Below are 26,348 nucleotides of genomic sequence, written 5' to 3' on the forward strand. Positions count from 1 at the left end.
AAGCACTTTTTCACCTGCACACATTGACGAAGGCTAAACTGCTGCCGGTCGAGCTGCAGTTGTAGGAAATGAAGAACTGTGACCTTGTTCCTGGTGCAGATCCTCCTGTGTTGTGTTGAATCATGTCTGCCTCCCGCAGTCTCCTGGTTTAGTTAAATCCGTGGTCGTTTGCTTGTTTGTGTGTACGGATGAGCGTCTGAGTCATTTGGTGTCTTTTGTTGAATCTCTCCTTCGTCTGGCTGCACTGACGCATCCGTCATGTTCAGCATGCAGTGGTTAAACTGAATGAATGAATACTTCACTGCAGTTTGGAGTTTACAAACACTTACTGGAACGAGGATCATGAAATATTGATCGTCAGACTGTCGAAAGTGATTCGAATGTCTGAATGAGCTGCTTATGTGTGGCTCTTTGAATAAAAGCAATCAAAGCTCAATAAGGCTGAATTTTTTTCAACGCTCAGAGATCAGTACTGCTCTTGATTCAAGTCAAAACATGAGCAAAACACTTGAATCTGAGTCAAACATGAAGAGTGAGACGCAGATTGTTTTACTTCTTGAGACGATAATCCAGAAGAAAGGCTGATTTGTAACGCGCTCCAGCTGTGAACGGTTCTCCGGAGCAGCTGTTTTTCGTGTGTCACACCTGCGCTCCCGTCTCGCACATCAAGTACAGTATGTGTCCCTGAGAGGGGAATGCTGGGTATTTCAGTCACATGACCTGACAACTGAGGTTCTGTCTGACCCCATAACTCTGCAAACAACTGTCGTCACTGCTGCCCGGCCGCAGAGTGTCCCCGTATCAGCTGGCACTGCCCGGCGTGCCGCAGACGGGAAATGTAGGTCAGAGACCAGGAGTGAGCGCAGCCGGCGCGGCTCTCTCACTCTGTACCGACAAATCCAGGTTTCACTGCCTCTCCTGCCTGTTTAGACCTGGAGTTATTAGCTGAGGGACTGAGTAATTCAGAATTATTGACAACAACTTAAATCATCACCAAGCGGTAAAAGCCCCCGTGGTTACAGCGCCGGGTGTCCGACATCCTGGGTGGTGGCTGTTCGCTGTATCTCGTCTCTGATTGGCTGGAAAAGAGACGTGATGGTGAAACACGAGGCCGTTAATCACTGCCTCTCGCTGGTATAACATATAATACCTACCTCTTCCCTCCAGGATTACAGTAGCCTCCATTCTGCTGTCGTCTCTCGTTTCTTCGGTTCGCTGTAGCTTATTTGTGAGGACCTGAACTGCTTCGGTTGATTTAGTTAGCTGATGTGGCTTTTAGCCATTTTGATTGAATTGTAATGAACTGAACCAACGCTAAGTTGGACAACAATAAGGGAAATGTTGCAATTTCTTCAGGTTTACTAAAGAATTACTTTTGTACTTTTGATGTTTCTCTTGACAATATTTGATTTGTTAAATAAACATGACCTTTACTACGTTAGTTTATCTCAGCTGTTTTGTTGCTGTTGCTTCTTCTTCTTCTATATTCTTCTTCTAGATTCTAAAACCCCTTCCTCTGACTAACTGATATGAGTTGAGCTGAAGTTAATAAGTGAATGATTCATTGGTCTGAACCACAAGGCGCTGACTGCTCCGTTAATGCATCACGTTCATGCTACAATAATACATTTAGGTGGAGCCGGACACAACTGAGGGAGAACAAAAGTCATACAAGAGCTATTTTTTAAAGAAGCAGGTTAGATTTATTCAGTTCTTTTAAGATTGGTAGCTTGTGGTCTACAATTTTCAATATTTGCACTCTGCATGTGTTGTCTGTCATCTCCGTCGTTCACACACTGCTAATATTTATTGTGGGAGTGACGGAGAGGAGTGGATGAATGAATGAATGAATGAAAGCATGCTTTACGCAGGTTCAAAATATTGTCAAAGCGATTATGTCCCGTGACAGAGAGGTGTGTTTTACATAATCTATTGAGCGCTGTCCAGGACTGATGCCTCTGCAGACCCCCTTCATCTCAGCGGGGATTTACAGGCAAGCAGAGGCAGAGAAAGAAGGAAAGGAAAGAAAGAATGAGGAAACCAGAAGTAAAGTGAGAAGACAAAGAGCGGACTGAGATCTGCCTCCTGACTGACATCAGCTGTTTGCTCGGTGAGGCTCGGGCATGCCAGCGGCTGCTCAGGTGTGCTCAGGTGTGCAGGGTGTCTCCAGGTATGCCAGCATGTATACAGAGCACACACACACACACTCAGGTTAGTGTAAACACTGTCCTCTGGTCCTCTGGACTACCTGCTGGCATGCAGCCGCTCAGCCTGTTGACACAGTGAAGACTAATCCGGGATCAAGAAGTCAGAAGGAAGTGAGATGTTTTATTTCCTGCGCAGATGAAGAGTTTCTTATCTGCAGCTCAGCTGGATCAAAGATATTTCACCACATGCGGATTCTCTTTGTTTTCTTTTATGTCTTCAGGCAAATGAGCCAAAGTGAAACTACGGGAGTTTTAAACACGAGCAAATGATGCTGCGAGTGCAGATGGTTGTAATCAAACACACTGACGCCTTCAGTACATTTATTTACCAACAACTGGATTTTTTTTTGTGCAGTGGTTAACTGCTCTCTTCTCCAGAACCTGGTTTGAATCCAGACTTCTGTTTACTTGGATTTTACTGAACTTTTTAAGAATGTATTTATCTACTTATAATTTGTCACTACATGCCTATCAAAGAAGACGTGCATTTGACAGTGATATAAAGATTTATCCAACTCGTTTCCCTTGTTTTATACCAGCTCAGGGTTTCACACTGGAAGAGTCTATATGATGAAAAAAGCAGATAAACTGTTCGGATCTTTATTTTTAGCAGTTTGTTGGTGGTTGAGATGTAATATTTACTAGTGGAGTCCCACATTTACCACAGGAAAACTGATGTTTCACAGTCAGCTGGTAAGCAAACGGTGACTAATGGAGCTGATAATAAACAGGATCATGTCACTGAGCCAGGCAGCGCTGACACACCGGGAGTCATTCGGATAAAAATATCACATATTTCCCATCAGTGTCGAACACTGTTATCTAATTAACACCAGTTTGATCGTCTGAGTGAGGTGAGACACAGAGGAAAAATAGACATGGAAACATTTCTGAGAGGTTATTGAGGAGTACAAATGGTGAAGCGGAAAAAAAAAAAGAAGAAAGAAATGCTTTTAAACTCTGGTTCCTCTGACAAAAGAAAATCACGAGAGCATCTCTGATTAGGAACATATAAATATGAGTTTACGCCAAGTTTGACTGGATGATTTCTGTTTGGGATGTGAAGAGACGTTGTCTACTCTTGAGCCAGTGCTGCCCCCTCGTGGTTGGATGTGGTCGTGCAGAACAGTGAAGTGGAAACATGACTGTAGCACCAGTGGGTGGGAGTCTGGGTGTCCTTGTTCTGCCTGGATGAGTTTGCAGTTTGGAAGCATTTTTCCATGAATGTTTGACCTTCACGGTGTGCCAGCTTCTCTCTGTTTCTGAAACTTTACTCCACACGACTTTGTCGCTGAGAGAAAGCCTCCATTGTAGTTTTTCAGGACTTTTTTTTAATGGTGACTCGGTTTCCTCTTTCCTGATCTTATTATTCTTTTCAGTGTAAATTCCTTCCTTATTAAGTCACGGAGCATCAGTTGTTGAGATTTAACAAAATAAAACAAAGAGCAAATACAATGGTAACTGCACAAATCTTAATTTATACAGCTTTTTTCCACTAAGGAGTAAATAAAGCATAAGAATTCAGAAAATCAGCTCTGCTTCTAGTCTTTATCCAGTTTCAGGGTTTTTTGAAATTGGGGGACAGTCATATCATACGTGACTGATTTCAACCTGTTACCTGCTTGCATTTCATCTGTTTAACATATATTAACACTATAAAAGCCTTGTTTAAAGGCTCAGGGATACAATGGTATCCACGTTGTGCTGCCAGCTGGTAGTTTTTACATTGTTGTGTGTTTAGTTTGTTTCTTATGTTAAACATTTGTAGTTGAAAACTAACAATAGAAAGAAAAAAAAAGGTTAAAAAAAGATATTTTTAAAACATAAAATAAGTCCAGTCATTTGAGGAAACTGGCACTTTGACATCAGTCTTTCAGGTTTTGTGAATTTAAGGATACTTTCTACCGGGTTTCATTCAGTCTGTAGATTTATAAATCTCTGGGTTTGAACCTTTTAATCAAGTCACAGTGAATAAACTAAAGGAAGGAAGGCTGCATGCAGATTTTTCTGCATAGTCATTCTTTATTTCTGTACATTTTTTCCCATAAGGCTTTGCTCTCTTGTTGCCGGTGTTGAGAATAAGTTGCCTTATTAATAAATAGCCATGATTCAGCAACAACAATGCCGCTCTTTTCATATGAAGACAGACTACATTTAATTAAATGTAAAACAAATGATGCATGTTTTATTCGTGGAGCCTGTGAAGTGAAGAAACGATCTGCTGCAATCAGGTTCTCATCTTCAGTAACTCGCTCCGATCAGCTGCTCCGTCGTCTCCTCGTGTCCCACATTTCAAACCAAACCGGCTCTGATGCTTCTGCTCCGTCAAACTGTGGAGTCATCGTGTCAGCGGTCGCCCCTAGCGACGACCCCACACCCCCGTCTCCCACCCGACCTGCTGTAGAGACATCGCCATGGCAACCGAGACAGGCGGCCACAGCTGGTGTCTCATGTCTGTTGGCCGCTGTCGCCCTGTGTGCCAGCTGAGGGTGGATGGGCCTGACAGGAGGTCTGACTCATTCTCTCTGTTCTCTCTCTCTCTCTCAGGTGAGGAAGCACATCACAGACCTGTACGAGGACCTGAGGGACGGACACAACCTCATTTCACTGCTGGAGGTCCTCTCTGGAGTCACCCTGGTATGGATCTTACCGTCTCAAAACAATCTCATTCCAGTGTCAGTGCTTCTGAATCCCGTCACTGTCCCATATAAACATGCACAATACGACCCATGAACGCTCATGGACAACATGCAGGTTATCGAACGGGGGTCTTCTCACTGTGAGGGAAGAGTGCCAACCACTTCGGCTTATTTGCCTTTGCATGGCACAATATGTCCCTGATAAGACCAACACATCATGTTTTCTTTTCCACTGGTGAGAGTTGAAGCCGCCTCCTGCTGATCTGACGCTGCAGAACGCGTCGCTGTGAACACTCTCCTCCTGACAGGCGGCCGGAGTGGCCGCGGTGTGACACTCAGACGCTCCCAGCAGCCAGGCACGCTAACAGGAAGTGACTGTGGTCTGTCTGGATTCCTGCACATGACACCTGACAGCGCCGCCTGCATGAAGCCAGACCTGCGTGAGAGAAAGTGACGGCGACACACAAGACGAATGGAAGTGGTCCACTGTCGAGTCGGTTTCCTTCACCTCATCTGTAGCTCAACAACAATTCATGCAGCGCTGCAAATTTAATGTTTCTGCTGCGGTCGGTGCGGTGGTGCAGTGGTTGGTACTCTCACTTCACAGTGAGGAATTTGGGTTTGTGTCAGGCTCAGATATGAAACCCCACAGAGAGAGTTTTTATTTATATAAAGGTTGTTTACAGATGTCCATAAATGCATCACACACTGGGAACATGTAGATAGTGCAATTTCCAGAGGTCCCTGAACACCTCACAGAGGCCGTCTCCTGCAGAGTAGCTGAGATGTTAATGAAGCAGCACTGAGTGTTTGTTTTCTAAACCAGGGGTTGATTACCTGTTGTCTGCATGGGGCGAGTTGTTGAAAGGCTGCACAACTGAAATGGTCCCACTTTTAGGTACATTAGTGTGAAGAGTAACACCACAGCAAGTCAGATTTCACACTGCAGATTTTCACAGAATGTTCATATTGCTTTTTGGTAGAGTTTGGGGTAAAAGTGCTTGAAATCCCTTCGCTAAAATAATTTGACACCAATTTTATACTTGTATCTGAAATGTTTTCAAGCATCACGCCGGGGTAAATGTTTTCACTTTACACATATCTTGGTGATGGCCCTTAAAAAGCTAAACAAGGAATTTAGGATCTGTTGATTCAGAGCTGATTTATTGGTTAGACGTGAGAGAATGTAACATTTTTTGGGGGAATGTGACCAAACTTTCTGAAGTTCATGATTCCACGAAGTCCAGATGAACGTGTCCCTGTTTGGGTTTCCATCACTGTCCAGTCATTGTCAGTTTTGGTTCATTTATTCTGATTTAATTTGTGTTTCTTTGCATTAGACTCTATTTGGACTCCCTCACTCTTCTTTTCTGACCCGTCTCTTCTCACTGTACATCTCCTCCTCCTATTTTCTCTCTCTGTGCGTTTCCTTCTGTTACCATAGCAACAGAAGAGCAGCGGCCCCGCGCTGAAAAGGGCGTACGCCTCGCGGGCGCCCCCTCCCCTCATCCTGGTCACAGAGGGGCAGGAGGATGAGGAGGAGGAAGGAGCTCAGGGAGTATGTTGGACTGTCTCCCCCGCCCTCCCTCCACCGCTCACCCTGTCTCACCTCTCACCTCTGACCTCTGAGCTTTGCCCCTCCACCTGTCCACAGGTGGCGCTGCGAGGCTGCATGAGAGTGCTGTGACACTGCTGACACCACCACGCCTGTTGGGTGACAGCTTTAACTAGCAAACGTCATTGAGATCAGGAGGATCGGTCCATCATCCGTTTAACTGCACAGTTTAAATACATCAAAGAAGAGATGTTTTCACTCAACAGAGCTTTGCTTTTTTGCATGAATTTCACACAGAACTGTGGATTTCCACATGTTTCTTAGAAGTTTGTAGTTGTATTTAAGGGGTTAAACTTTTTCTCTGAATTAGGGTTGTTTTTGGTAGATTAAACTAAAAATAAGTAATATTTTCGGTCATAAGTTTGTTGAACTGCGACCACTCATGTTTGTAAAATGCATTCCGAGGTAATACAGGAAAATAAATGATAGTGTTTTTTCAGATTAATTTAATGCACATAAAATACTTCGCTAGCATAGGAAAGAAAGTCCTTCCTTCTTCCCTTCCTTCCATCCTTCATCCTTTCCTCGTTCCCCCGCTTCCTTCCTTCCTTCCTTCTTCACTCCCTCCTTTCCTTCCTTCGTTCCTTCCTTCTTCACTCCCTTCTTTCCTTCCTCCCTTCCTTCCTCACTCTTTTCCTCCCTCCTTCCTGTCCTTCTTCACTCCCTTTCTCCTTTCCTTCCTCCCTCCCTCCTCCTTTCGTTACTCACTCTCTCCCTTCCTTTCTCAGTCTTTGTTGTTCTTCTTTCATCCTTCCTTCCTTGTTCCCTTTCTCCTTCCCTCCCTCCCTCCCTCCTTTCCTTCCTTCACTCCCTTCTTTCCTTCCCTTCCTCCCTCCCTTCCTTTGTTCTTCCTTCCTTCTTCCCTCTCTTCCTTCCTCCTCCTTTCGTTCCTCACTCTCCTTTTCTTCCTCCTTCCCTTCTTCCCTCCGTACTTCGTCCTTTCTTCCCTCCCTCCCTCCCTCCTTCCTTTTGTTCCTTTTCTTCCTTTCCTTCCTTCCGTCCTTCTTCCCTCCTTCCCTTCCATCGATTTCCATCCTTTTCTTTCTTCTTCCATACGCTCTTCTCCTCTCTGATGATTAACTCTTTGTTTTGCAGCAGTGTGAAGTCACATCTGCATCCTGCAGTTGAATCTCTGCAGCAGACGTGTGTTTGTGTGTGTTTCCTCTCGAGCTGCACCGTTTCTCCTTTAAGCTGCTGTGCTGAACATGACCTGGTGTGAAGTTTAGTTCTCTTTTGGTAGATTGAAGGAGCATGGTGTGGGTGTGGTTTGCTCCACAGCTGCTGGCATGTCTTTAACGGGTCTTGTTGAAGACAGCGCCCTCCACAGGATCATTTCCCGTCCATGTAGCTGCGCTGCACCTCTGACTGAAATCAGCTTTACCTGCACTCACTGCTGCCTCCTGTGTGCTTGGCGGTATTTTACTTCATGCAGGCCGCTCACGTCTCTTCTTCTGCTCTTTCTTGTTGCAGCCCAGAGAAAAGGGGCGGATGAGATTTCATCGGCTGCAGAATGTCCAGATCGCGCTGGACTTCCTCAAACAGAGACAGGTATGAATACAAGCGGACACACACCGTCTTGATGAAAGTCTGGACTCCTTTTAAATCCACAGTAGTTTCATTTTATGGTAAAAATATTTTTTGTAATCAATCTTTGTTTATACAATGATTTAAAAGAACTGTTTTAAGTTATTTTGCATGAATTACACACAGCAAAATGTGGATGTGCTTAAATTTATACAGAATATACTAACTCTTTGTCCATCAGGGCATAGTATAGTGACTTTGTTTCATATCAAACCACAACTGTGCACACTGTCTGAAAACGAGGAATACATCAAACTAAAAGTGTTTAAGGAAAAACTACACTAGTGACACAGCTCAGGTTATTAAAGTGAACTCCACAGAATTAAAGATACACAACACTTCTGTTTTCCTTCCATGAGAAGAAGCTGAACATAAACTGCATGTCAACGTTTTCAGGACAGAGCAACAAATGTATTTATGAAGAATATAATCCACGGTAATTCAAATATATGTGAAAGAAATTATACTACTGTATGAAGTGAAAACCCGTGAGCTAGGGGAGGGGGGCGTATGTTTGACGCTCTTCTTCTACACCAGAGTTGTCCAACATAAAGCCCGTGGGTCAAAAAGTGTCCTATGAGAGGCAATAGTGGACACAACTCTGAGATGTTGGTGCTGCTGCCATGATGAAAGCTATCTGCTTTGGTTTCTGTCACTTTAGCCTCAAAGCCATGCTGTCACAGGGAGTTTGGAAGAACATGCAGAATGTCAAGGTTTTTTTTGGACGTTTCACTGTATTTTTTCATCAGAAGGTTTCATTAGAATTGGCCTTATGTTGAGATGGAAGTCATTTTCTGTGGTAACTGCTTGGTTTTGTGACACTGACGTTTTCATCTCAGTGTAGAAAAACAAAGTTGAAATTTCAAGGTCATTGTGCCACTGTTCCCCTGGTCAGACCCATTCTAGATGACACTGAATGTGGCCCTGAACTAAAATGTGCTCGACACACCTGTTCTTCAGTTTATTAAAACATGCTGGCACAGATGCAGCATTAACCAGTAAGTAAGAAACAGGGGTTCCTCAGCCACACACACCTTTATCCTAACACCATGGGACTCTGCAGTGACCAGGTCTCTTTAAGATACTGCGTCTGCCTCCGTCTCTCGCTGCAGCTTGCATTGTTTCCTCTTTCCCCCTCAAATTAATCTTTTTTCTGCTGCTCTGCATTCACTGTCAAGCCGTTCCTCTGCTTCCATATCTGAACCGTGCCTTTCTTTCTTCAGCTGCATCGCTCTTCTATCTCTTCCCCCCCTGGAGACTTTGAGCACTGACCTTTTCTTCTGGTGAATCCTCTCGCAGCCTCACTGCAGGTCTAATTATAAAGCCCCAAGCTCGGCTACATGTTTTAACAAGGTCTCAGTGAGCCTCTTACGCTAAGTGAGGTGTGAGAGTTGTGCAGAGATAATTTTTAACCCTGTCCGTTCAGGAACAAGGCCTCGTGTTCAGGGCAGGACACATTTTGGACAATATGCTCTCTTTTATTTTGTAGGTTTCCTTATTTGTCACATAAAACCAAGATTTTAGTGGACCACTGTTTGAATGATTGAATGTATCCAGTCCATTTATCGCATCCATCCCTCCTTTCAGGTCAAACTCGTGAACATCAGGAACGACGACATTACTGATGGGAACCCCAAACTGACGCTGGGACTCATCTGGACCATCATCCTTCACTTCCAGGTCTGTGCCCTTCACTTCCCGCCCCGCAGCCTCTGGCTCTGTCAGAGGAACAAACATTTACTCCCCGCTGGAGAAACCTGAAGGGGGAGCATAATGAAGCAACACCACATCAATTCATTACACAATAATTGAATTGCGGCTCTTGTCATTCCTAATGGTTCAATTTAAAATTTCAATGGAGTGGAATGAATGTTAACGTGGGTGTCATTTTTATTATTGCCATGATGAGCTGAGCTGGATGTGTGTGAACCCAGGCAGAGGAAATAGAGTTAACTTACGTAATGTTGTTTTTTCTGCTAACCTCTGACTGGAAATGAATTAGTCCGTGTGTGTGTGTGTGTGTTTCCTGGAAGTTGCACTCTTGGTTTTGCAGTCTTTAGGTGCTTCCAGTTTGTTTCAGCGCCTCAGGATGAGAGAGAGTTTACACCAACAGTCTGTGGTGATGAGCAGAAAATAGCACTCAGCGTTCAGATGGCATGAGTTACTATGTGCACGACTGTAACAAGGAGCAGGAGAGGAGTTTTATCTTTCACCCTGATCTCTGTCAGCAGCCGTGGATGAGGGGCTGCAGTATTGTTTATCCTCTGAAAAGGAGCTCATGCTCGCACTCTGACAACAAATGCAACACCTATCATAGTATTTTATTTGTTTTTGTTCACATTTCCTTGTGGTGCAGTGTTTCAGAGCCTGTATGCAGCCTGGCGTGTGTGTGTGATTTATTCGTGTTGTTGTTCCCAACACGTTTGTTTCCTAAAACTCTGGTTTTAAACCCTTATTATTCCTCTTGCTCCTGCTGTTCATCTCTAAGAAAGGTGGAACTTTTGCTTTTAATGTCATTCCCATGTTTAAATGAGAAGTTGCATCCGTCCACTTCTCTTTGGACTTCCTGGTTGCAGTTTGAGCGTCAGACCAGCAGGCGGTGCTGTGAGGCTCAGAGACTGAAGTGACGCTGCCGACCAGTTGCCGTGGAAACAGTAGTGCATATGATACCAGCTTCAGTGGGCATGACTCGGCAGAACATGGTGTTACGGAGTTTTTGTTAATGAGGGGAAGAGATGGAGCGATGCATGAGGAGAGGAAGAGGAGGAGCCCCGATGAAGAGCAGAGCGAAGGAGCAGAATGAAGGAGGGATGAATGTGTGCAGGGAGGGGGTCTGACTGCAGAGCAGCAGTTCACTGAGTTTAGGAGATGACGACAGCTTTAGATTAGAGCTGCAGCGAGAAAACACACACACACACACACACACACACACACACACACACACACACACACACACACACACACACACACTAAAAATAGGTCGTATTAATGATTTTCTCATCCATTTACTACACAACTTGACTTTAAGGTGGCTGAAAGTGGCCAAAAAAAAGTGAGGAGCAGTTCCTGAAATGCAGCCTGTAATATCTGTAAACGGATAAATGCATCTTATGCAACATATTTGTCATGTTGGATAAAATCTGGAAAGATTCATATTTTTGAAGCATAAGCAATAAATGTAGATTTTCCTGTTGACGTTGCAAAAATTTTTAATCAGGACTGTTCATCTCGGTTGAACACTGTGGTGAATAAGAACCCCTTGAGATTAATGTGTACGTCAGATTTATGCTGCTGAGGCCCGTTGCAGCTCGGCTTCAGTGACGAGATGAGAGTTTCAGTGTTGTGTCCTTCACAGGGTCACTTATTCAACAAGGACTCAAGTCACAGGTTTACTAGTTTGAACGAGAGTCACTACATCCAGCATCCAGCTGCTCAGGTTGAGTCAGATTGGGCATCTTGTGCCAAATCCAACATGTGGAAGACTTGACCTGCAGTGTGGAAACATGAAGGGCAGAACCAAAAGCCGTCAGAGTTTATATGCTTGTTTTTTCTTGGTGGTGGGTTCTGTTATTACACTTCAACATCAGTGTAACTGTACTTGCTGCATGACTGCACAGAGAATGTCAGACTATAGGTTCTCTTAAAGCTGAGAATGCGACGATGTTCATTCCTGTGCTGTTATTTGCTCTGTGACTCAGCATGACACAGTTGTTCTCCATTACTGAGGCATGTGGCTCGCACCAGGAGAGAAGTCTGTAATTTCTACTTTATTCCCACGGGCTGTTCTGGTCTGATGATCATGATTATGAAGAAGTCATTTCTGGAAACACGCCTCCAGGTCTTTATGAGCAGAATACGTGCGTGTGTGTGTGTGTGTATGTGTGTGTGTGTGGACCGGTGTGCAAATGAGTTACTTTAGGAGCTGTCACTCACACCGTTTCTCATTGAGGTCATTGCTGTTGGTCATCGTCATCAGATCAGACGTGAGGAGAATCCCATAACTGAGTCAGTCGTTGATATCAAGTGAAACAGAGAGTGTTGATTATGTCTTCTCAATTTCGGGATAAATAGTATTTGTATAAAATGGATTGCACATTTTCATCTTGAAACTCGGTGCCCCTGCTGCTTTGCTTTTTAAGATCGTTACAGGAAACATTAATTGACAATAAACCAGCACCCAACTAACTTTCAACATATTTCAAACACTGAAAATAATCTTGCAGTGTCTGTTGATTAGCTTTGATCCTGCTGTCTGTCTTGCAGTGCTGTAGTGGTGAGCACTGCCACCTCACACTCAGGACGGTCTCTTGTTTGAACCCAGGCAGGAGCCTGTAGGTTGCAGTTATTCTGCCGTGCCACAGGGTGCCACTGTTTAGCTCAATACTGGCGATAACCTAACTTGTTGAAAAGCTCCATCCTGGAGTTTAGAGCCTCCTCCTGCTGCATTGTGTCCTCCTGTGATTGGCTGAGCTCTCTGCTTGTCGCTCTATCTCGGTAAATGTCCAAACTGGTGAAGCGAAATCCACATCTGACCAGTTTCCAGACTGATCTAATTTATCATTTAAGTCTTTTCAATCTGATTTTAGCAGCAATCCCTTGATTTTTCAATGAAGCTGCTGTATGTGAATCCATCACAGCACAGTACAGATTTGCAGAGCTTGTATTTCACCCTGGAGCATGAAAAATGATCGAGAGAACACAAAAAGAAGTGGTGGAAAAGCCCAATGCGGGATCAGTGTCTATATTTGGTTTGGAAGAAATGTTCAACACAGACCTCTTTGTGTTTGCTCTGCTTGAGTCCTCAGCTGTTTTAAAACAACACGATGGCAATCATGAGGTCTGCAAAGACTAACTACTGTTGTTTAGTCATGTCAGTGTCTTCAAACCTCTTTCTACCATATTTTGTTGTGTTTGGGGCAGTAATTCATGAACCTGGGGTCCATGACCCTGTGGGATTGTGCCATAAATCACGTATCTGCAGATATTTATAGACTCCTCTGGGAGGAATAAAGGCTTAAAGACAAGTGCATTAAGAATTCTAATCAGTTATGAGCTCTAGTTAGCTTGATGCACCACAGCAGCTTTCGAGTGTTCACAGATTTTGAAGTGTCACCACAAAGCAGCAGAGCGAAGTGGAAAGCTTTCATCACTGTGATTATTTCTTTAACAGTGGACACCTCTGGGATGTAAAGACTCAGCATCTTCAGCCACTGTGAGCACAGATGGAGCCTGTATTATTGTAATTAAAATCTCAAGATCAATCACTGCTCTTCAGTGCGTCTTAGACAACAGAGGGGCTGTGAGATATGATGTGTTTGGTGGAAATCTGGGTTCAGGCGGAGGTCTGATTACCACAGCTCAGGATGACGCGTGGCCACAGCGAAGGCGATGAAAGCCTCTGGGAGTTGATTAGTGCTTTTTTCTCATTGGCTCTCATGTTTGTGTGCCCTGTTCACTCGTGCTTTGGGTGCTTTTGGTTAATGAGGAAAGATGGATTACTGCTGCTCTCACCACTGGAGAGCGCCTCGCCTTTTGGTGGACTCCATCGCGTTTCTGCACAAATGAAAAGCATGAACTGTGTGTGCGGACCTTTGCAGTGTCTGTTGGTGAGAAAGGCCTCTCTCACTGCGGCGTTGGTGCCACGCCGCGCCGTATATGATCACGTTTGAGCTGTGTGATTCAGTTTCTGTGCTGTGATGGTGGGCGGACACCAAACAAGGCTTGTAGACTGTATGGAGGGGTAATTTGCATTCAGACTCATTTACATATATATTTTAAGTATCCATTGCATGATGGCAATCACGTTTCTCTCCTCAGATATTTTTTTTTCCTATGTGAAAAGTTAATATATATTAATCATTATGTCTGTATTTTGTAAGATATGAATAGTCAACAGGTGAATTTGTTGGAAGTCTACTGTTCAAATATATAATTTCCAACAAACATAGTAAACAGCAAATACAAAATTATTCCATATTGAATATATTAAAACACATAGAAAATGAACAACTTTCATCTTTATGCGAACAGATCATCAGTTTCTTCAGTCTGAACTCATTGTGGAGTAAAACAGGAATATTCCTGGTTTTTGGAAACTGACACCGTGCACATACACTGATAAGATGTCTTATCTGAGCAGCGCATCAACACTAACAAACATGTGAACAGCACTGCACTGTCCTGTAAGTTTGAGAGTCAATCTGATTCGCTCATTTTATGCCTCAAAAAGTATCTGCACAGGTAGAAAAATGGAGCTGGAATCTGAAAATTCTGTACATTGTTTGCTTGCTGAGAGTGTTATTTATTCCAGTCAATCTTAATGGTCTGTGGATGTAAACATCTGATGGAGATGGCTATTTTTAGCATAGCTTGCTGGACCTGGATGAAATGGGTTTTTAATCTACTTATTTCATCACACTGGTGCGCAAGAATCGGTGTTTAATTGTGGTGCCATTGATTATCTCGGTTGACCGTAAGCCACCAGCGATATTGAAGGCTTAGCTGTCTGTAATTACTTTTAACTTGCAGCTCTAAACTCTCCTTTAGCTGCTCCCAGTAGTACCTTCCTTCGGTTTTGTTTCCATCAATCCTCCTGATTTGAATCGCCCCTTTTCAGCTCTCTCCTAATTCCCTCCAATCCCTTCCCCTCCGCCCCCTCGAAGCCTCTCCTTTCACACCAGAGCCATTCATAACCTGCCGCCTGACGGACAGGTGGATATTGAGGGGAATAGATGGAAAGAAACAGATTGAAGTCCTTACCCATTCCTCGTTTATCCTCTGAGACACAGCGGTCTGATTTAGATTTGATTTCTCTTCTGCCGGCTGCTTTTTTTTATTGCGCCATCCCTGTTGCAGCCTGTCGTTCAGGAGCAGTTTTGGGTCAAGTGTGTGTGCGCGTGTGTGTGTGTTTGTGGCATAGAAAGCTGCTCACTAACAGCCAAGAGAGAGAACTGAGGCTAAAGAGAGAGAGAGAGGGAGAGAGAGACGGGAGTGACGAGGATAGGAGGAGGAGGAGGAGGAGGAAAGCCAAGGAGGGAGGGGTGGATGGTGAGAGTGAGAGATCGAGCAGAAGGAGGGTGAAGCTGCAGCAGCCGAGAGATAAAAGCTTTTCCCTCTCTCTCTGCCGGCGTCTGCGAGCTCGGGATAACGAAGCAGAGCACAGCCAGCCGCGAGAGAGACGGATCCAGGCTGCCTGCTGTCACCGGAGCTCCCGGCTTCCCCTCCTCTGCAGGCCTCACGCCACGAATACGCGGCAGGACAAGACACACCGGTGGACACGTATGCAGAAGGGCTCGCACAGCTGACCGGGGGACCGCCCAGCCCAGCAGGCGCAAACACACACACTCGTGCTCCCTCCTGGACTGCACACGCGCTCTTGCTGTTTTCTCCAGCCTCCGCCGTATCAATCGGATCAATCCAGCCATGCTTGTCTGAGGGACTTTAACCGGAGACGCCCTGTGTTCCTGGTTTTCCTCCTCCTTCCATGTCTCTGCGCGAGGGGACATCGAGTGCGGACGGTCCAGTCCCTCACCTCCGCCTCTGTGCTGTGTGATGTTTGGGATTGCCCTTCACTGGACTCTGACTCGTTTTGGCTCTGTTCCAGATATTGTGCGCATCAGGGCTTCAAGTAGGTCTGCTACCAGATCTGGATCTTTACAGGCGACGGAGGACCGCTTTAGTCTTCTGCCTCTGAGGCCATCTCCAGTTCTGACCCCAGATACTTATTGCTAATTAGATCTATCAGACATGAGGAGCCATTAAGAGGCAAAAGGCCACCAGAGAGGAAACACAACACGACAACCAGGCTTCCCTTTCCTTCACCTCCGTGTACGACCTCGTCTGAATCCGCCCTCTCACCCTTCCACCTCTTGTAAACTGTGGATTTCGTGAAGGCTCTTGCATCGTCGCAGTGCACCACCTGATGAAGGGGAAGCCCGCCTGAATAACTGGCAGGTTGACAGCGGGACTTGGGGGGTTTACGATTGGACAGCACCGGGGCACAATTCCCAGACAACTTGAGTGCACGGGGAGTCTGACATTAAGACGGCGGGGGATCTATCTGCTGGTATCCAGGGGAGAGGCATGTGATGCCGAGCTGTCTGGAGAGACTGAGGTGGAGCCTGGCTGCAGACAAACACATGTTTCAGAGCTGCAGCGATTCCACAGGTATCTTTCACTCAAAGTAAATCAAGAAAAAGACCATTGGCTCTCCTGACAATCTCGTCAATGGGCAAGGTAAACGGATTCCCACATATTGACAACAGTTGCAGGTGTAGACCTGGCAAAGTCATCGGCATGTCGCATGAAACTCCAGCTCAATGAGCAGAATACTTGGTGGGAGGATGACAAGGAGAAGTGTTGAAGCGGGAAGCTGATGCTCTGATAGAGTATTTAACAAGCTGTCAGAGTATTGGCTGAATCTCCCTGCAATCTGTGGCAGCATTGGCTGACTCCACACTCTGTCACCCACAGCCAATCTGGACCCTGTGCTGCCTCGGCACAATGAGACACTGAGCCTGCCGCTACTACGGAGGATATCGACGGGATCAACATTAATACAACTTCCACCAGGACAAAACGTGACAGATTGGATTTCTGCCCATTTCAAGCATGCTTCCGTCCTCGAGCACTGCAATAATGTTACCACAGTGGTGAAGAGGCATCATTAATGCATGAGCTTCAGATAGATGCTCTAAGAGTGTATAGAGCTCGTAGATGATACCAGCACCTGAAACTGACTGCAAACCCCAGCATCTTTGTTCCTGGACGTAAGAGAATTAAACTGCAGTCTGCTATTTTTTTCCCTTTTACTAAGAAGTGTGCATCTTGAATATTCTACAGAATTGAAGTATTGAAGAAAAATTGAGCGTAGCCCTTCACTGAGCCCATCTTCACTAGAAATCCTGCCATACCTTCAGACTGTCACACCGTGGCGTGCAGTATGTGGAGCAGCTGGGGTGTCACTAATGGGCTGAATAACTCTCCACTGCACTACATATTTTTTCTCCCCCTCACGCGTCTTCCTGCCTGACATGTTGCCTCACACCAGGTAACCGCTGACCTGCCAGAGACTCGGTGATCAATCAACCGACACGAACTGGATTTATTCTCCTTCCTCGGCTGACATAACTGTGTCCTTCTGTCCTTGTGATGCAACCAGGAGTCATTTTTGATGAGGAAAAACAAAGTAAAGCAGCCAGCTGTCTGCACAAATACATCGTGCTTATACATCAGGGTCTTTAGGGAGAGGGGCTGAGCGTGGCTGCACCGCCTGAGACTGAGTCAGGTCAGGTGAAGGAAAGAGGAAGGACGGGAGGTACGCTGAGCACGTTAGCCTGCAGATGCCTGCCCCGTGATCGCACCAGTAGCTGCCTGAGGAAAGCACCGAGCCTCTCTCGCTCTCGATCTGTCCCTCTATTCACCAGCTGTTGTTTAAGATGGGTCCACAGAAAATGGGACTTAACCTGCTCTTCCTAACTTCACATTACTCACAGGTGTCAGATTCATAAAGGAGCTGCCAGTCAGGTTTCCTCTCCAGGCCTTTTTTTTTTTTTTTTTTTTTAACTGAGGAACAGGATGTTCTCAAGAAACTGTGGAATGAATCTGCAAACCTAAGTGGACATTATTTGATCTCGTTCATGATTTCATTGCTCCGTTAGCTGCAGTTTGTCAGACAGTCTCATCCAGGACATGGGGAACTCTATGGGTTGCGTCAGGCCTCCTCGGGATGGGGAGCTCGTGGGAGAGCCGCCACTTCCGCCAAGAAAGCGTCTGCGATTCAGACGTAAGCACAAGGCCAAGAAGAGAAGGAGGGAAGAGATGGAACAAGAAGAATATGAGACGCACAGAAACCTCGAGAATGATGAAATGGAGGAAGACAACGGTGACGAGGAGGACAAAGGTGCACCAGCACACTCATCGTGGACCCTAAGAGTGCCCGATGCCCAGTCAACACTTTACAGAGCAAATCCACTCAGTCTCACTCCGGGCTCCAGTGTTGGGGGACTCATGGGCAACAGGCTCCTGGAAGTGTCCCCAAAGCTGAGCCCGGCCTGGAGAGGCGTCTTCTGCTTGCCGGGAGAGGAAGACAGTGTCAGTGCAATCGTCGACGTCTCCAGCATCCCGAGCCAAACCACCACCGCCACTCCGGTCAATACGGCCCCGGCCCTGGGCAGCACGACTCCGGGCGGAGGCAGGGTCTATCGGGTGCGTGAGAAAGTCCAAGGAGTCCTGGAGAAACCGTGGATACTCCGGCAGAAGAAGGAGAAAAAACGGAGGGGGAGTGCAGATAAAGATGAGAAGGAGCATGGAGGGGTGAAGCCAGAATCACTGGTGGTGGAGACTCCGGCGGAAAAGGAGCGTAGAGGTCGAGTCCACATACGGGAAGTTGATGGGAAGCTTTGTGTTGTCCGGACAGTGTACCCCAGTGACTTTGGCTCTCCGGTGTGGAGGGGTGAAAGTGGAGGTGAGGTGGAGGTGCGCCAAGAGCCGCTGGCTCCATCTCCAGTTACAGGAAACATCCTCAAAGTCCAGCTGTCTGAGGATGACCTGGGTACAAGCAGAATGTCTCCAGGAGACTTCTCCACCTCACTGAACCAGCCCCAGGCGCAAGAGGCCTCGGCTGGCAGGGGCTTCAGGTTGGACTCTCCAGCTCGTGCGCAGGAGAGGTCCTCTCTCTTGGAGTCGGGCTATGCCAGCGACCTACCGCTGACCTCGCCAGAAACGGCGGGCACCACGCCCAGCCAGACGGACTGGGGAGGGCTGACCAGCAGCTCCTCCGAGAGACTGGACTCCATGATGGAGAGTCCTCTGTCGCTGCAACAGGCCGCTGTCAAATGTCTGCCACAGGTTTGTTCTCTCAGCCGGACACCAAATCTCTGACGATACGTTATGATGACAGTTCGATGCGGGTTTAGTTGTGCTTACATTTTCACAGAGGGACGTTTTAATATAGGTGGTGTTTTTTAAATTTTTTTCCCTCAACTTGAAGGTCACATTGTATTCAGGCCTTTAAGGATTGTTGCATTCACTCACACTCAACTACTCCTGTGATTTTCCTCACCATAACCAAACTCGAACCTTAATTTGAACGTAAATCATGTCGGCACATGAACCTTAATTGGTTCTTCCTGTTGGGACCTCAGTTATTGTTCCCACAGCAGCTATGGCTGTCTGTAATGTGCGTATGTACATTGTAACGTAGCATTGTTATTCTAACTGCCTGCATCTGCCATGCCAGGTCCCTCTTGATAACGAAATTGTCTATCTAAACGAGGCTTTACCTGGTTAAATGAAGGATATATATGACAAAACAAGTAACCCAATTTGTGCACACACCAACATCATCCTTGAAAGATAAAACAGTCATAACGAGAGTATTTGTGAATAAGCTGACAGTAAAAAGAAGGGAACAAAACAAGCAAACAAAAGGCCGTATTGTACATTTTGCCAAAAAGAAAACTGTTTTGCTTTATGCTTCATGGTCAGCCCTGTTAATATAATACTGCAGCAGCTGTGGCTAAAGCATACCTGGAAAAAAAAAAAAAAATTCTTAAAGGTTGTCGTTATTTACCATATGGAGGTATAGATGCTGGTTCTGGACCAGGTAACATTCTAATACTGTGAGATTGAAGCTAGCACCATGGTTGACCGCGCCCGAATAAGGAAAAATGTGCAGATTAATAGAAAAGGCATTAACCCGTGACAATGTCACCTGGCGTCTCTTTATAATTGTTTGCAGTGTTTGTGTTTCTCTCTTCAGAGCTGAGTGCTTTGGTGAATGTTTTCATCATCTCACATGTGGATTTCATCAGTCAGTTCTTCAAAAACAATATCAAAGCGGTTCGTGTGGCCTTCAGCTCTAAAAGAATTGCATTGGTGTTGCTCCAGGTTTTGATGTGTTAAGAAAGTAAACATCCATCTATTACCTCAAAGGTTTAACCTTCTGCTTTCTCAAATGTGCTGCTTTATGCACCCGTTTGAGAGAAGTGTTTGTATTTTATATATTGTTTAGAGGAACCATGCACTAATACTGTTTTGTATATTCTATGTAGTTTTTCAGTCTTTGCAGCATATGAGGACAGATATTAGTGTAATAGTTGTACTTCGAGCAGCTTTGTGGTTGTAATGCGAGTTTTACAGAGGAAATCTGCTTCTGCTCTCATCATGCACTGAGGTGTATGTATGGTCAGGACCAGCGGTGGTCAACAGTAATCTGAGAGGCAGCCTTGTGTGGGTTAAAGGAAATGTGACTTTGTTGTCATTCATGCACCATCTTTTGTATACATGAAGGTTTATGAGTGTGTGTGCGTGTGTGTTATCAGCCCTCCACTGTACGTCTCTCCCTCATTTCCTCCTTTGTCCATGTGGTGTAATCATCTCGGCACAGACCGACTCTCCATTCCTCTCTCTCCTCCACCTCCTTCTTTTGTTTTCGTCTTCTCACCATGTTGCTTTTCTCACATCACGTGCTGCTCGCTGCTGACGTCTGCTCCCAGTGTGAGAGACGGACCAGACAAGTGTGTGTGAGAGAGAGAGAGATGGGTCATTACTTGAAATGATGAGGTTTATTTTGGTGGAACATGAAACTTTCTCTCCAGACCTCGAGTTTATTAATGCTTCATCTGCTTTTGTCCATATCTTATGTGGTGCAGACGATTTTTGCAATCATAGCGCCGATAATGATTCAACTCATATTGATTTTACACAGAATGAGTAAACATTTTAGTTGAAAGTACAGATAAAAAAGTGAGCTGGGATGTAAAGTCTTCATGTGTGTTACTTTGCAGCATGTTGTAAAAAGAACCACAGCGTCTCCAGTATGAACTGTCCATGCTCAGATTATAGCGTGCGTTCAGGCAGGTGGAATGTTCCCATCTGGGAATGTCTCACATGACAACAACATCGTCATCTAAAGCGACACGGCGGGAGTTTATCTCCAGGAGGCTCAACGCCGCGTTTCCACATGTAAACCAGTGAACACGGCGAGCAGGCAGATTGCTCTGTTGTAACTAGAAATAGAACGATGGTTGCACGGTGCATTATAATGAAGTGTTTGCATACGTCAAAGCTGCTTTTTTAAGCTGTTGGAAACTTCCACAGTCCCACTGGGAAGTTTAATGGCTAATTGTACTCAAGATTAACTGTTGTTTTTTGAGCTCTGTCGTCAGACATGTTTTAGAAATTGCTTAATTCTCTTGGTTGTTGTGAGGAGTGTGTTATCAGACTCTGTGCAGTATTTCCAGAGGCACATTCATCGGTTTGTGGTGTTTGGGAGCAGGACATACATGAAACGTGCAGGTATGAAGCACTTCAGCACTAGGATCTGATCCTGCTGTTCTTAACGGGTGGAAAACGTGAAGTCAGGTGGACAGAAGAAATCTCTCTGCTCCCAGGAATTCAGGCTCCGCCAAGTGAGACATCCGAGACTTCACACAGCTGCTATAATGTAGACTATTGAAATTGAATATTTGCGGTTTGTGTTTATCAGGGTAAATATAAATAACACATTTCAGTGAACTTGGTCAGCAGCATCACATCGGTGATACTTGATGGAGGCTTCAGAAATCAATAAGAAGTGTAGTTTATAATGAGTCAAACATCTGTCAGAGGCAGAGAGACGTGAAGAGGGAGTGAGTCAGAGAGATGAAATGATAGAGAGAAATATGCAGAGACACGCTGCAGAGATCCAGAAAGAGAGAGAGAACCTTCCTGTAGTCGCTGCTCAGCTCTTCACCTTGAGAAAGAGAAGGCCGCTGCAGTCACTGCAGTGTGCCGCGCTACAAATATCAGCCCATTTCCATGACGGCCGGCAGTTTGTCCGCTCCTGACACACGTGTTGAAGCCAGACTGTCCGGACGTGCAGCGCAGCAGCCTGACGTCACATCGGCTCACGCTAAAAGCTCCCCGATTCTGCCGAGTCATGAAAAAAAACAAACACTCTCTGCAGAGAGATCGCCATCTGACGGCGTTTTACTGGGCAATGATAATCGATACTCCTGTCTTGAAAGAGCCTGTGATCAGTTTAAAGTGCAGCTGTCCTGTGTATGCGCATGTGTGTGTGTGCTTCCCTCTTCTGCATAAAGAGGGATTTTAAATGCACATTCATCAGTCAAGCGGCTGCTTCATTGAGTCTCGAGGGGATTCCAACCCCACTCTGAAAAAACACCACTCCGATTTATCCATGAAACGACCCTACTGCATGTGATCAGGTCCATCTGTCACTGGTAGATCCTCCAACCAGCCATCTTTATAGATAATGGAGATGTGCTTCATTATAATGCCAATAAAAAAATAGATCATCTTTTTTTTTTATGTCTTTATATGTTTCCATCCGGTCTGGCCTCCATTGTTGCTGCCTCCCTCTGTACCTTCCCCCCTTCCATCCCTCCCTTAATCTCCCTCCCACGTCTGCCCACCAACTTCAAAGAGGCCATATTTCTAAAAGAGGGCTGGTCCGGAGCCTCGGGGCGCTGGATGTTTGTGACGGGATCATAGCTGCACTGAAAAACGCTGCGAGCCTCGTCTCATCTCTGTAGCTGCGTTCATACACAGACACCCTTACCTCATGTACTGAAACATGCAGCACACACGATCTCCACACCTGCATGCTGGACACATTAAAAGCTGGTGACGTGGAAGGTTAACCTCTAACCTGCACTTACTGTGAGCTGTACTTACTGAGGGTAGAAATTAGCTCATACTCTGCTGTTTTTGTGTCTCGAGTTGGTGAAGGAAAGCTTCAAGGTGGTGTAACGCTTAGCACTCTGAAGGAAAGTCTCTCCAGGTGTAGATGAGGGACTTTTGTCTCGAGAATTTGCATGATCTTCCTGTGCATAGATAAAATTGAATGAACTTGTGATTAAAGCTTGAGCTTGTTGTGCAATCATGTAAAAATAGGATCACATGTACAGAGTTGATTGCATTCTTGCTGTTGTTTTGGTAGCTTTGCAGGAGTTGGTGTGCGTAATTGAACAGTCAGTTTTGGGTTGTTTGTGTACTGAATATCCAGCAAAGCTCTGTTTAGGCGGGATAGAAGTGGTGACCTTCTTAGGTAGTGCTGCTTTCTTTGGCAACTCATTCAGTAAGTGCAGCTGGTGCAGAACGTTTTCCTCCAAATAAGCAACGGTAATGAATATGATCAGTTTGGTGTCTGTATTGACAGATTCTGCCGTGTTGTTGGAGACATTTGAGCTGTTTGTGGTTTGTTCAGCTGAGCTCTGCACACTGTAGTGAGAGAGACTTGTGGCGATCAACAACTCAGTCTGACATCAGGCAGCAGTCCAGACATACCCGAGACGCGACCATCTGACCTCTGCCTGGACAGAGAAGTCCTTCAGAGAACGTGGACTGAAAATACAAACTTATTGGAACTGAGACCCCAAAACAACAAGGGTTTCAAGTGAAAATGGAGAACCCTTCTTGGTTGTTTGTTTACATGATTAACGGCATTAAATCTCTCTGGGTCAGTGATAGCAGATTCGCCTGAGAGTGGTTAGTAGAACAGTTGTCTTTCGGTGCTGGTTAATAGAATAATAAACAGACTTCTAAATGAATAATACTCAATTTTTTTTCTTGTGCTAACTGATAGATGTTCATTTTAACCAGCCAACCAATAAATTTAAAAGTAGTGTTTTCTTCAAGTGATTACAGCATCAAACTTAACTTCATCCATTAAATGTCGGATCCATTAAAATCGATGTAAATATAAGGTACCATGAGTGTAATTTGCAAAGCATCTTCAAATCCTCTAAATGTGTACTCATGCTAACATTATGACGTTTAAGCTGTACGGAGGTTAATTTTTGTCATTTGTAAAATGCAGGTCAGATTAAAATATTCTGAGTTTGAAATTCACCTGCATTTGAAGATCTTTTTTATTGATTCACGTGAAGCTGAGCGAATTCCTGTGCTGTGGCCACATGATACACAAAAAGCCTGAAAAACAAGTAAAGCTATCAGTTGCGTTCAGAGGAGCTTGTTCAGTACAGCTCCGTCTCCTGGTGCCGTCATTATGTGTTCACACACAGCACAATGAGCGCTCTGTGCAGATGCAGGCCTCACACTGTGTGTATCAATATTCAGATGGAGGGTTATTCTCTGCAACGGAGGCTGTGGCTGCATACAGAGCGACTGGAGCTCAGCTGAGTTCATATCCGCGGATCCCCTGCTCGTGTGTGCCCGTCGCAGCCGGTCTACTCTGTGAGGAATGCCGACACGCTAGCTGCGGCACGGCGGCCCGGGTGAACGAGCAGGATGAATCACGGTGGTTGCGGTGTGCTGTGATAGTCTGGAGTTAGTGTTACTGCCTGCCATTAAGTGTCACAGTTCAGTGCCAGAGACATTGAACTGCTTGAACTTCTTCTTAATCATTTTGAAATGAGACACTTTCATTAATGCAGCGGCGTTTCTGCGTACCTGAGCTCATACAGGGGGAGATTCAGTGGGAGAGCGTGGACTCTGTGGAAGCTACTTGACGTGAAAATGGAAGGTTTGTGCAGTTTGCTGTTAGAATCGCCCCCTTCCCTTCATCCTCTCCCCATTCTCTCCCCTCCTACTTTTTTTTTCTTTTTTTGGATGATGCTGCAGTCTCACTCTGGACTTTGTATGGCTGTAGATCAGCAGCGGAGCGACAGTAAGAGAGGGAGGGAAGGAGGGATGGCGGAGGAATACTGATGAAAAGGAGGACAGCCAAGTGCTGACGGTCTCTGTGAATACGTCACTGAGCTTTTCTCTCTCTGGACTGATTTACCGAAAGAGTTCAATTTATGAGTTAAAAAGACAAAGAGGGGAAAACATGGCTGAAGTCGTGGTTTTGCTCAGTGTGGATGAATCTGTTGTTGGTGTCCATGGAGGTGTTTTCTCTTCAGAATCATGAGCAGTAAATATCCTCAAAAGCTTTCTGGAGCTGTTACAAAATCCACCAAAGCACTTTGGTTTAATTGAGTTCAGCTGTTTCAAATATGTTCAGATTCTGTATCTGTAATGAGGCCGCAGCGTAGTGGTCATTTCTGACGCGAAGATGGACCGGCGAGTGTCCAGGATGGAACCGGCCTTCACCCACAGATGGCTGGAGCGGCCCTGAGTTTAATGACGCAGTAAAGAAGATGAATGGATAGAAAACAGCGTCACTTCATGCTGGATGAAAACAATAAGCTCATAAAAACAAAATCCAACACGAAAGACAATCCCATAAATAAAAGCTCTAGAATATGGTGGAGATAAAAACTACTCTAACCTACTAAAGGGATCTATGCTCTGCTATTAAGCAGTTTATCAGCAGGTAAAAAAGACTGCTTCTGTTTGGTGTATAGTACATGCACGTGTGTGTGTGTGTGTGTGTGTGTGTGTGTGTGTGTATATACATTCTTCTCTAAAGAAAAACCCTCTAACAGATGCATCACATCACTGTCATTGAATAGAAAGAATTTCAGTGTACTGACTTTAACAGCTCTGCAGAACACCAGCACCAGGAATTCACCCAAATGAGCATCAAATCAGGGTTTTATCTACATCAGCAGCCCTTTTTTTTCCATGGCTTTAAATCCGATTGAGCATAAAAATCCTCAGCTGAACATCTTTAGCGTTTATCCTCACTTGGATAACGAATTCGGCAGGAGCAGCGTCATCTGTGTGTGTCGTTCAGGAGCAGCTGAACTTTAAAAATCGACCAAAACTGTTCTGACAATAACTGCAATCACCTAATTTAGAACAATATATACTTTTATGTTGTGTAACTTTTCTTTTTTAGACCGAAAATAAAATCGTATTAAAGATTTTAAAAAATTATTAGGCTGAAATGTGTATGGAGCTCCTCTTCTGCTGAAGACCAGCTGTGTGTTTGACCTCGTCTGTTATTCAGCAGTCTGTGAAAAAAATAACAAAAGCGAGGAAGAGAATGAGAAAGCCGAGCATATTGATCAGCATCTGAAGACGAGCACAAGAAAGACGAGGAAGAAGTGAAGCGACAGATCGAGGCTGGCAGGGAGGAAAGGGAGGAGGCGAAAGGAGGTGTCAGGATGGGAGCGGAGCCAGTTAATGAGGAATCCGGGGAGAGGGAAATGTAAAAGAAAATGATGCATTAATAAAAACACATGCCTCTCAGATCTCACACACACGGAGGGTTATTATTCATCAGAGGGAGAAATGAGCAGAGTGGAAGAGGATGACAGGTTGAATCAGTGATGGAAATATCAGAGAGCATGTGGTGGTTTCTGCCGAGTCACTGCAGCCGTGATGAAGCTGGAGAAAGATTTCACAGAATAAACGAGACGTGTTGAAACCTCACGCTGAAGTCTAATCTAT

The 26,348-nt window shown here is 45.2% G+C and overlaps 1 protein-coding gene across 11 annotated transcripts in view; it reads left to right on the forward strand.

Moving 5' to 3' along the window:
* The window catches only part of macf1a (microtubule actin crosslinking factor 1a), a 198,271-nt gene that overhangs the window by 74,298 nt on the left and 97,625 nt on the right, over window positions 1–26,348 (forward strand). For 7 of the 11 annotated variants that reach the window (XM_030082185.1, XM_030082191.1, XM_030082188.1 and 4 more), the window contains exon 1: window positions 17,662–18,893. In XM_030082185.1, the coding sequence (XP_029938045.1) occupies window positions 17,736–18,893 (1,158 nt within the window). In that variant the 5' untranslated portion in view covers window positions 17,662–17,735. Of the gene's footprint in view, window positions 1–4,754; window positions 4,845–7,931; window positions 8,010–9,632; window positions 9,726–17,661; window positions 18,894–26,348 lie in introns of those variants that run through there. The other 4 variants (XM_030082193.1, XM_030082195.1, XM_030082194.1 and 1 more) reach the window with 2 other exon arrangements.

Source organism: Salarias fasciatus, chromosome 22 (genome assembly GCF_902148845.1).
Source record: "Salarias fasciatus chromosome 22, fSalaFa1.1, whole genome shotgun sequence".
Taxonomy (NCBI): Eukaryota; Metazoa; Chordata; class Actinopteri; order Blenniiformes; family Blenniidae; genus Salarias; species Salarias fasciatus.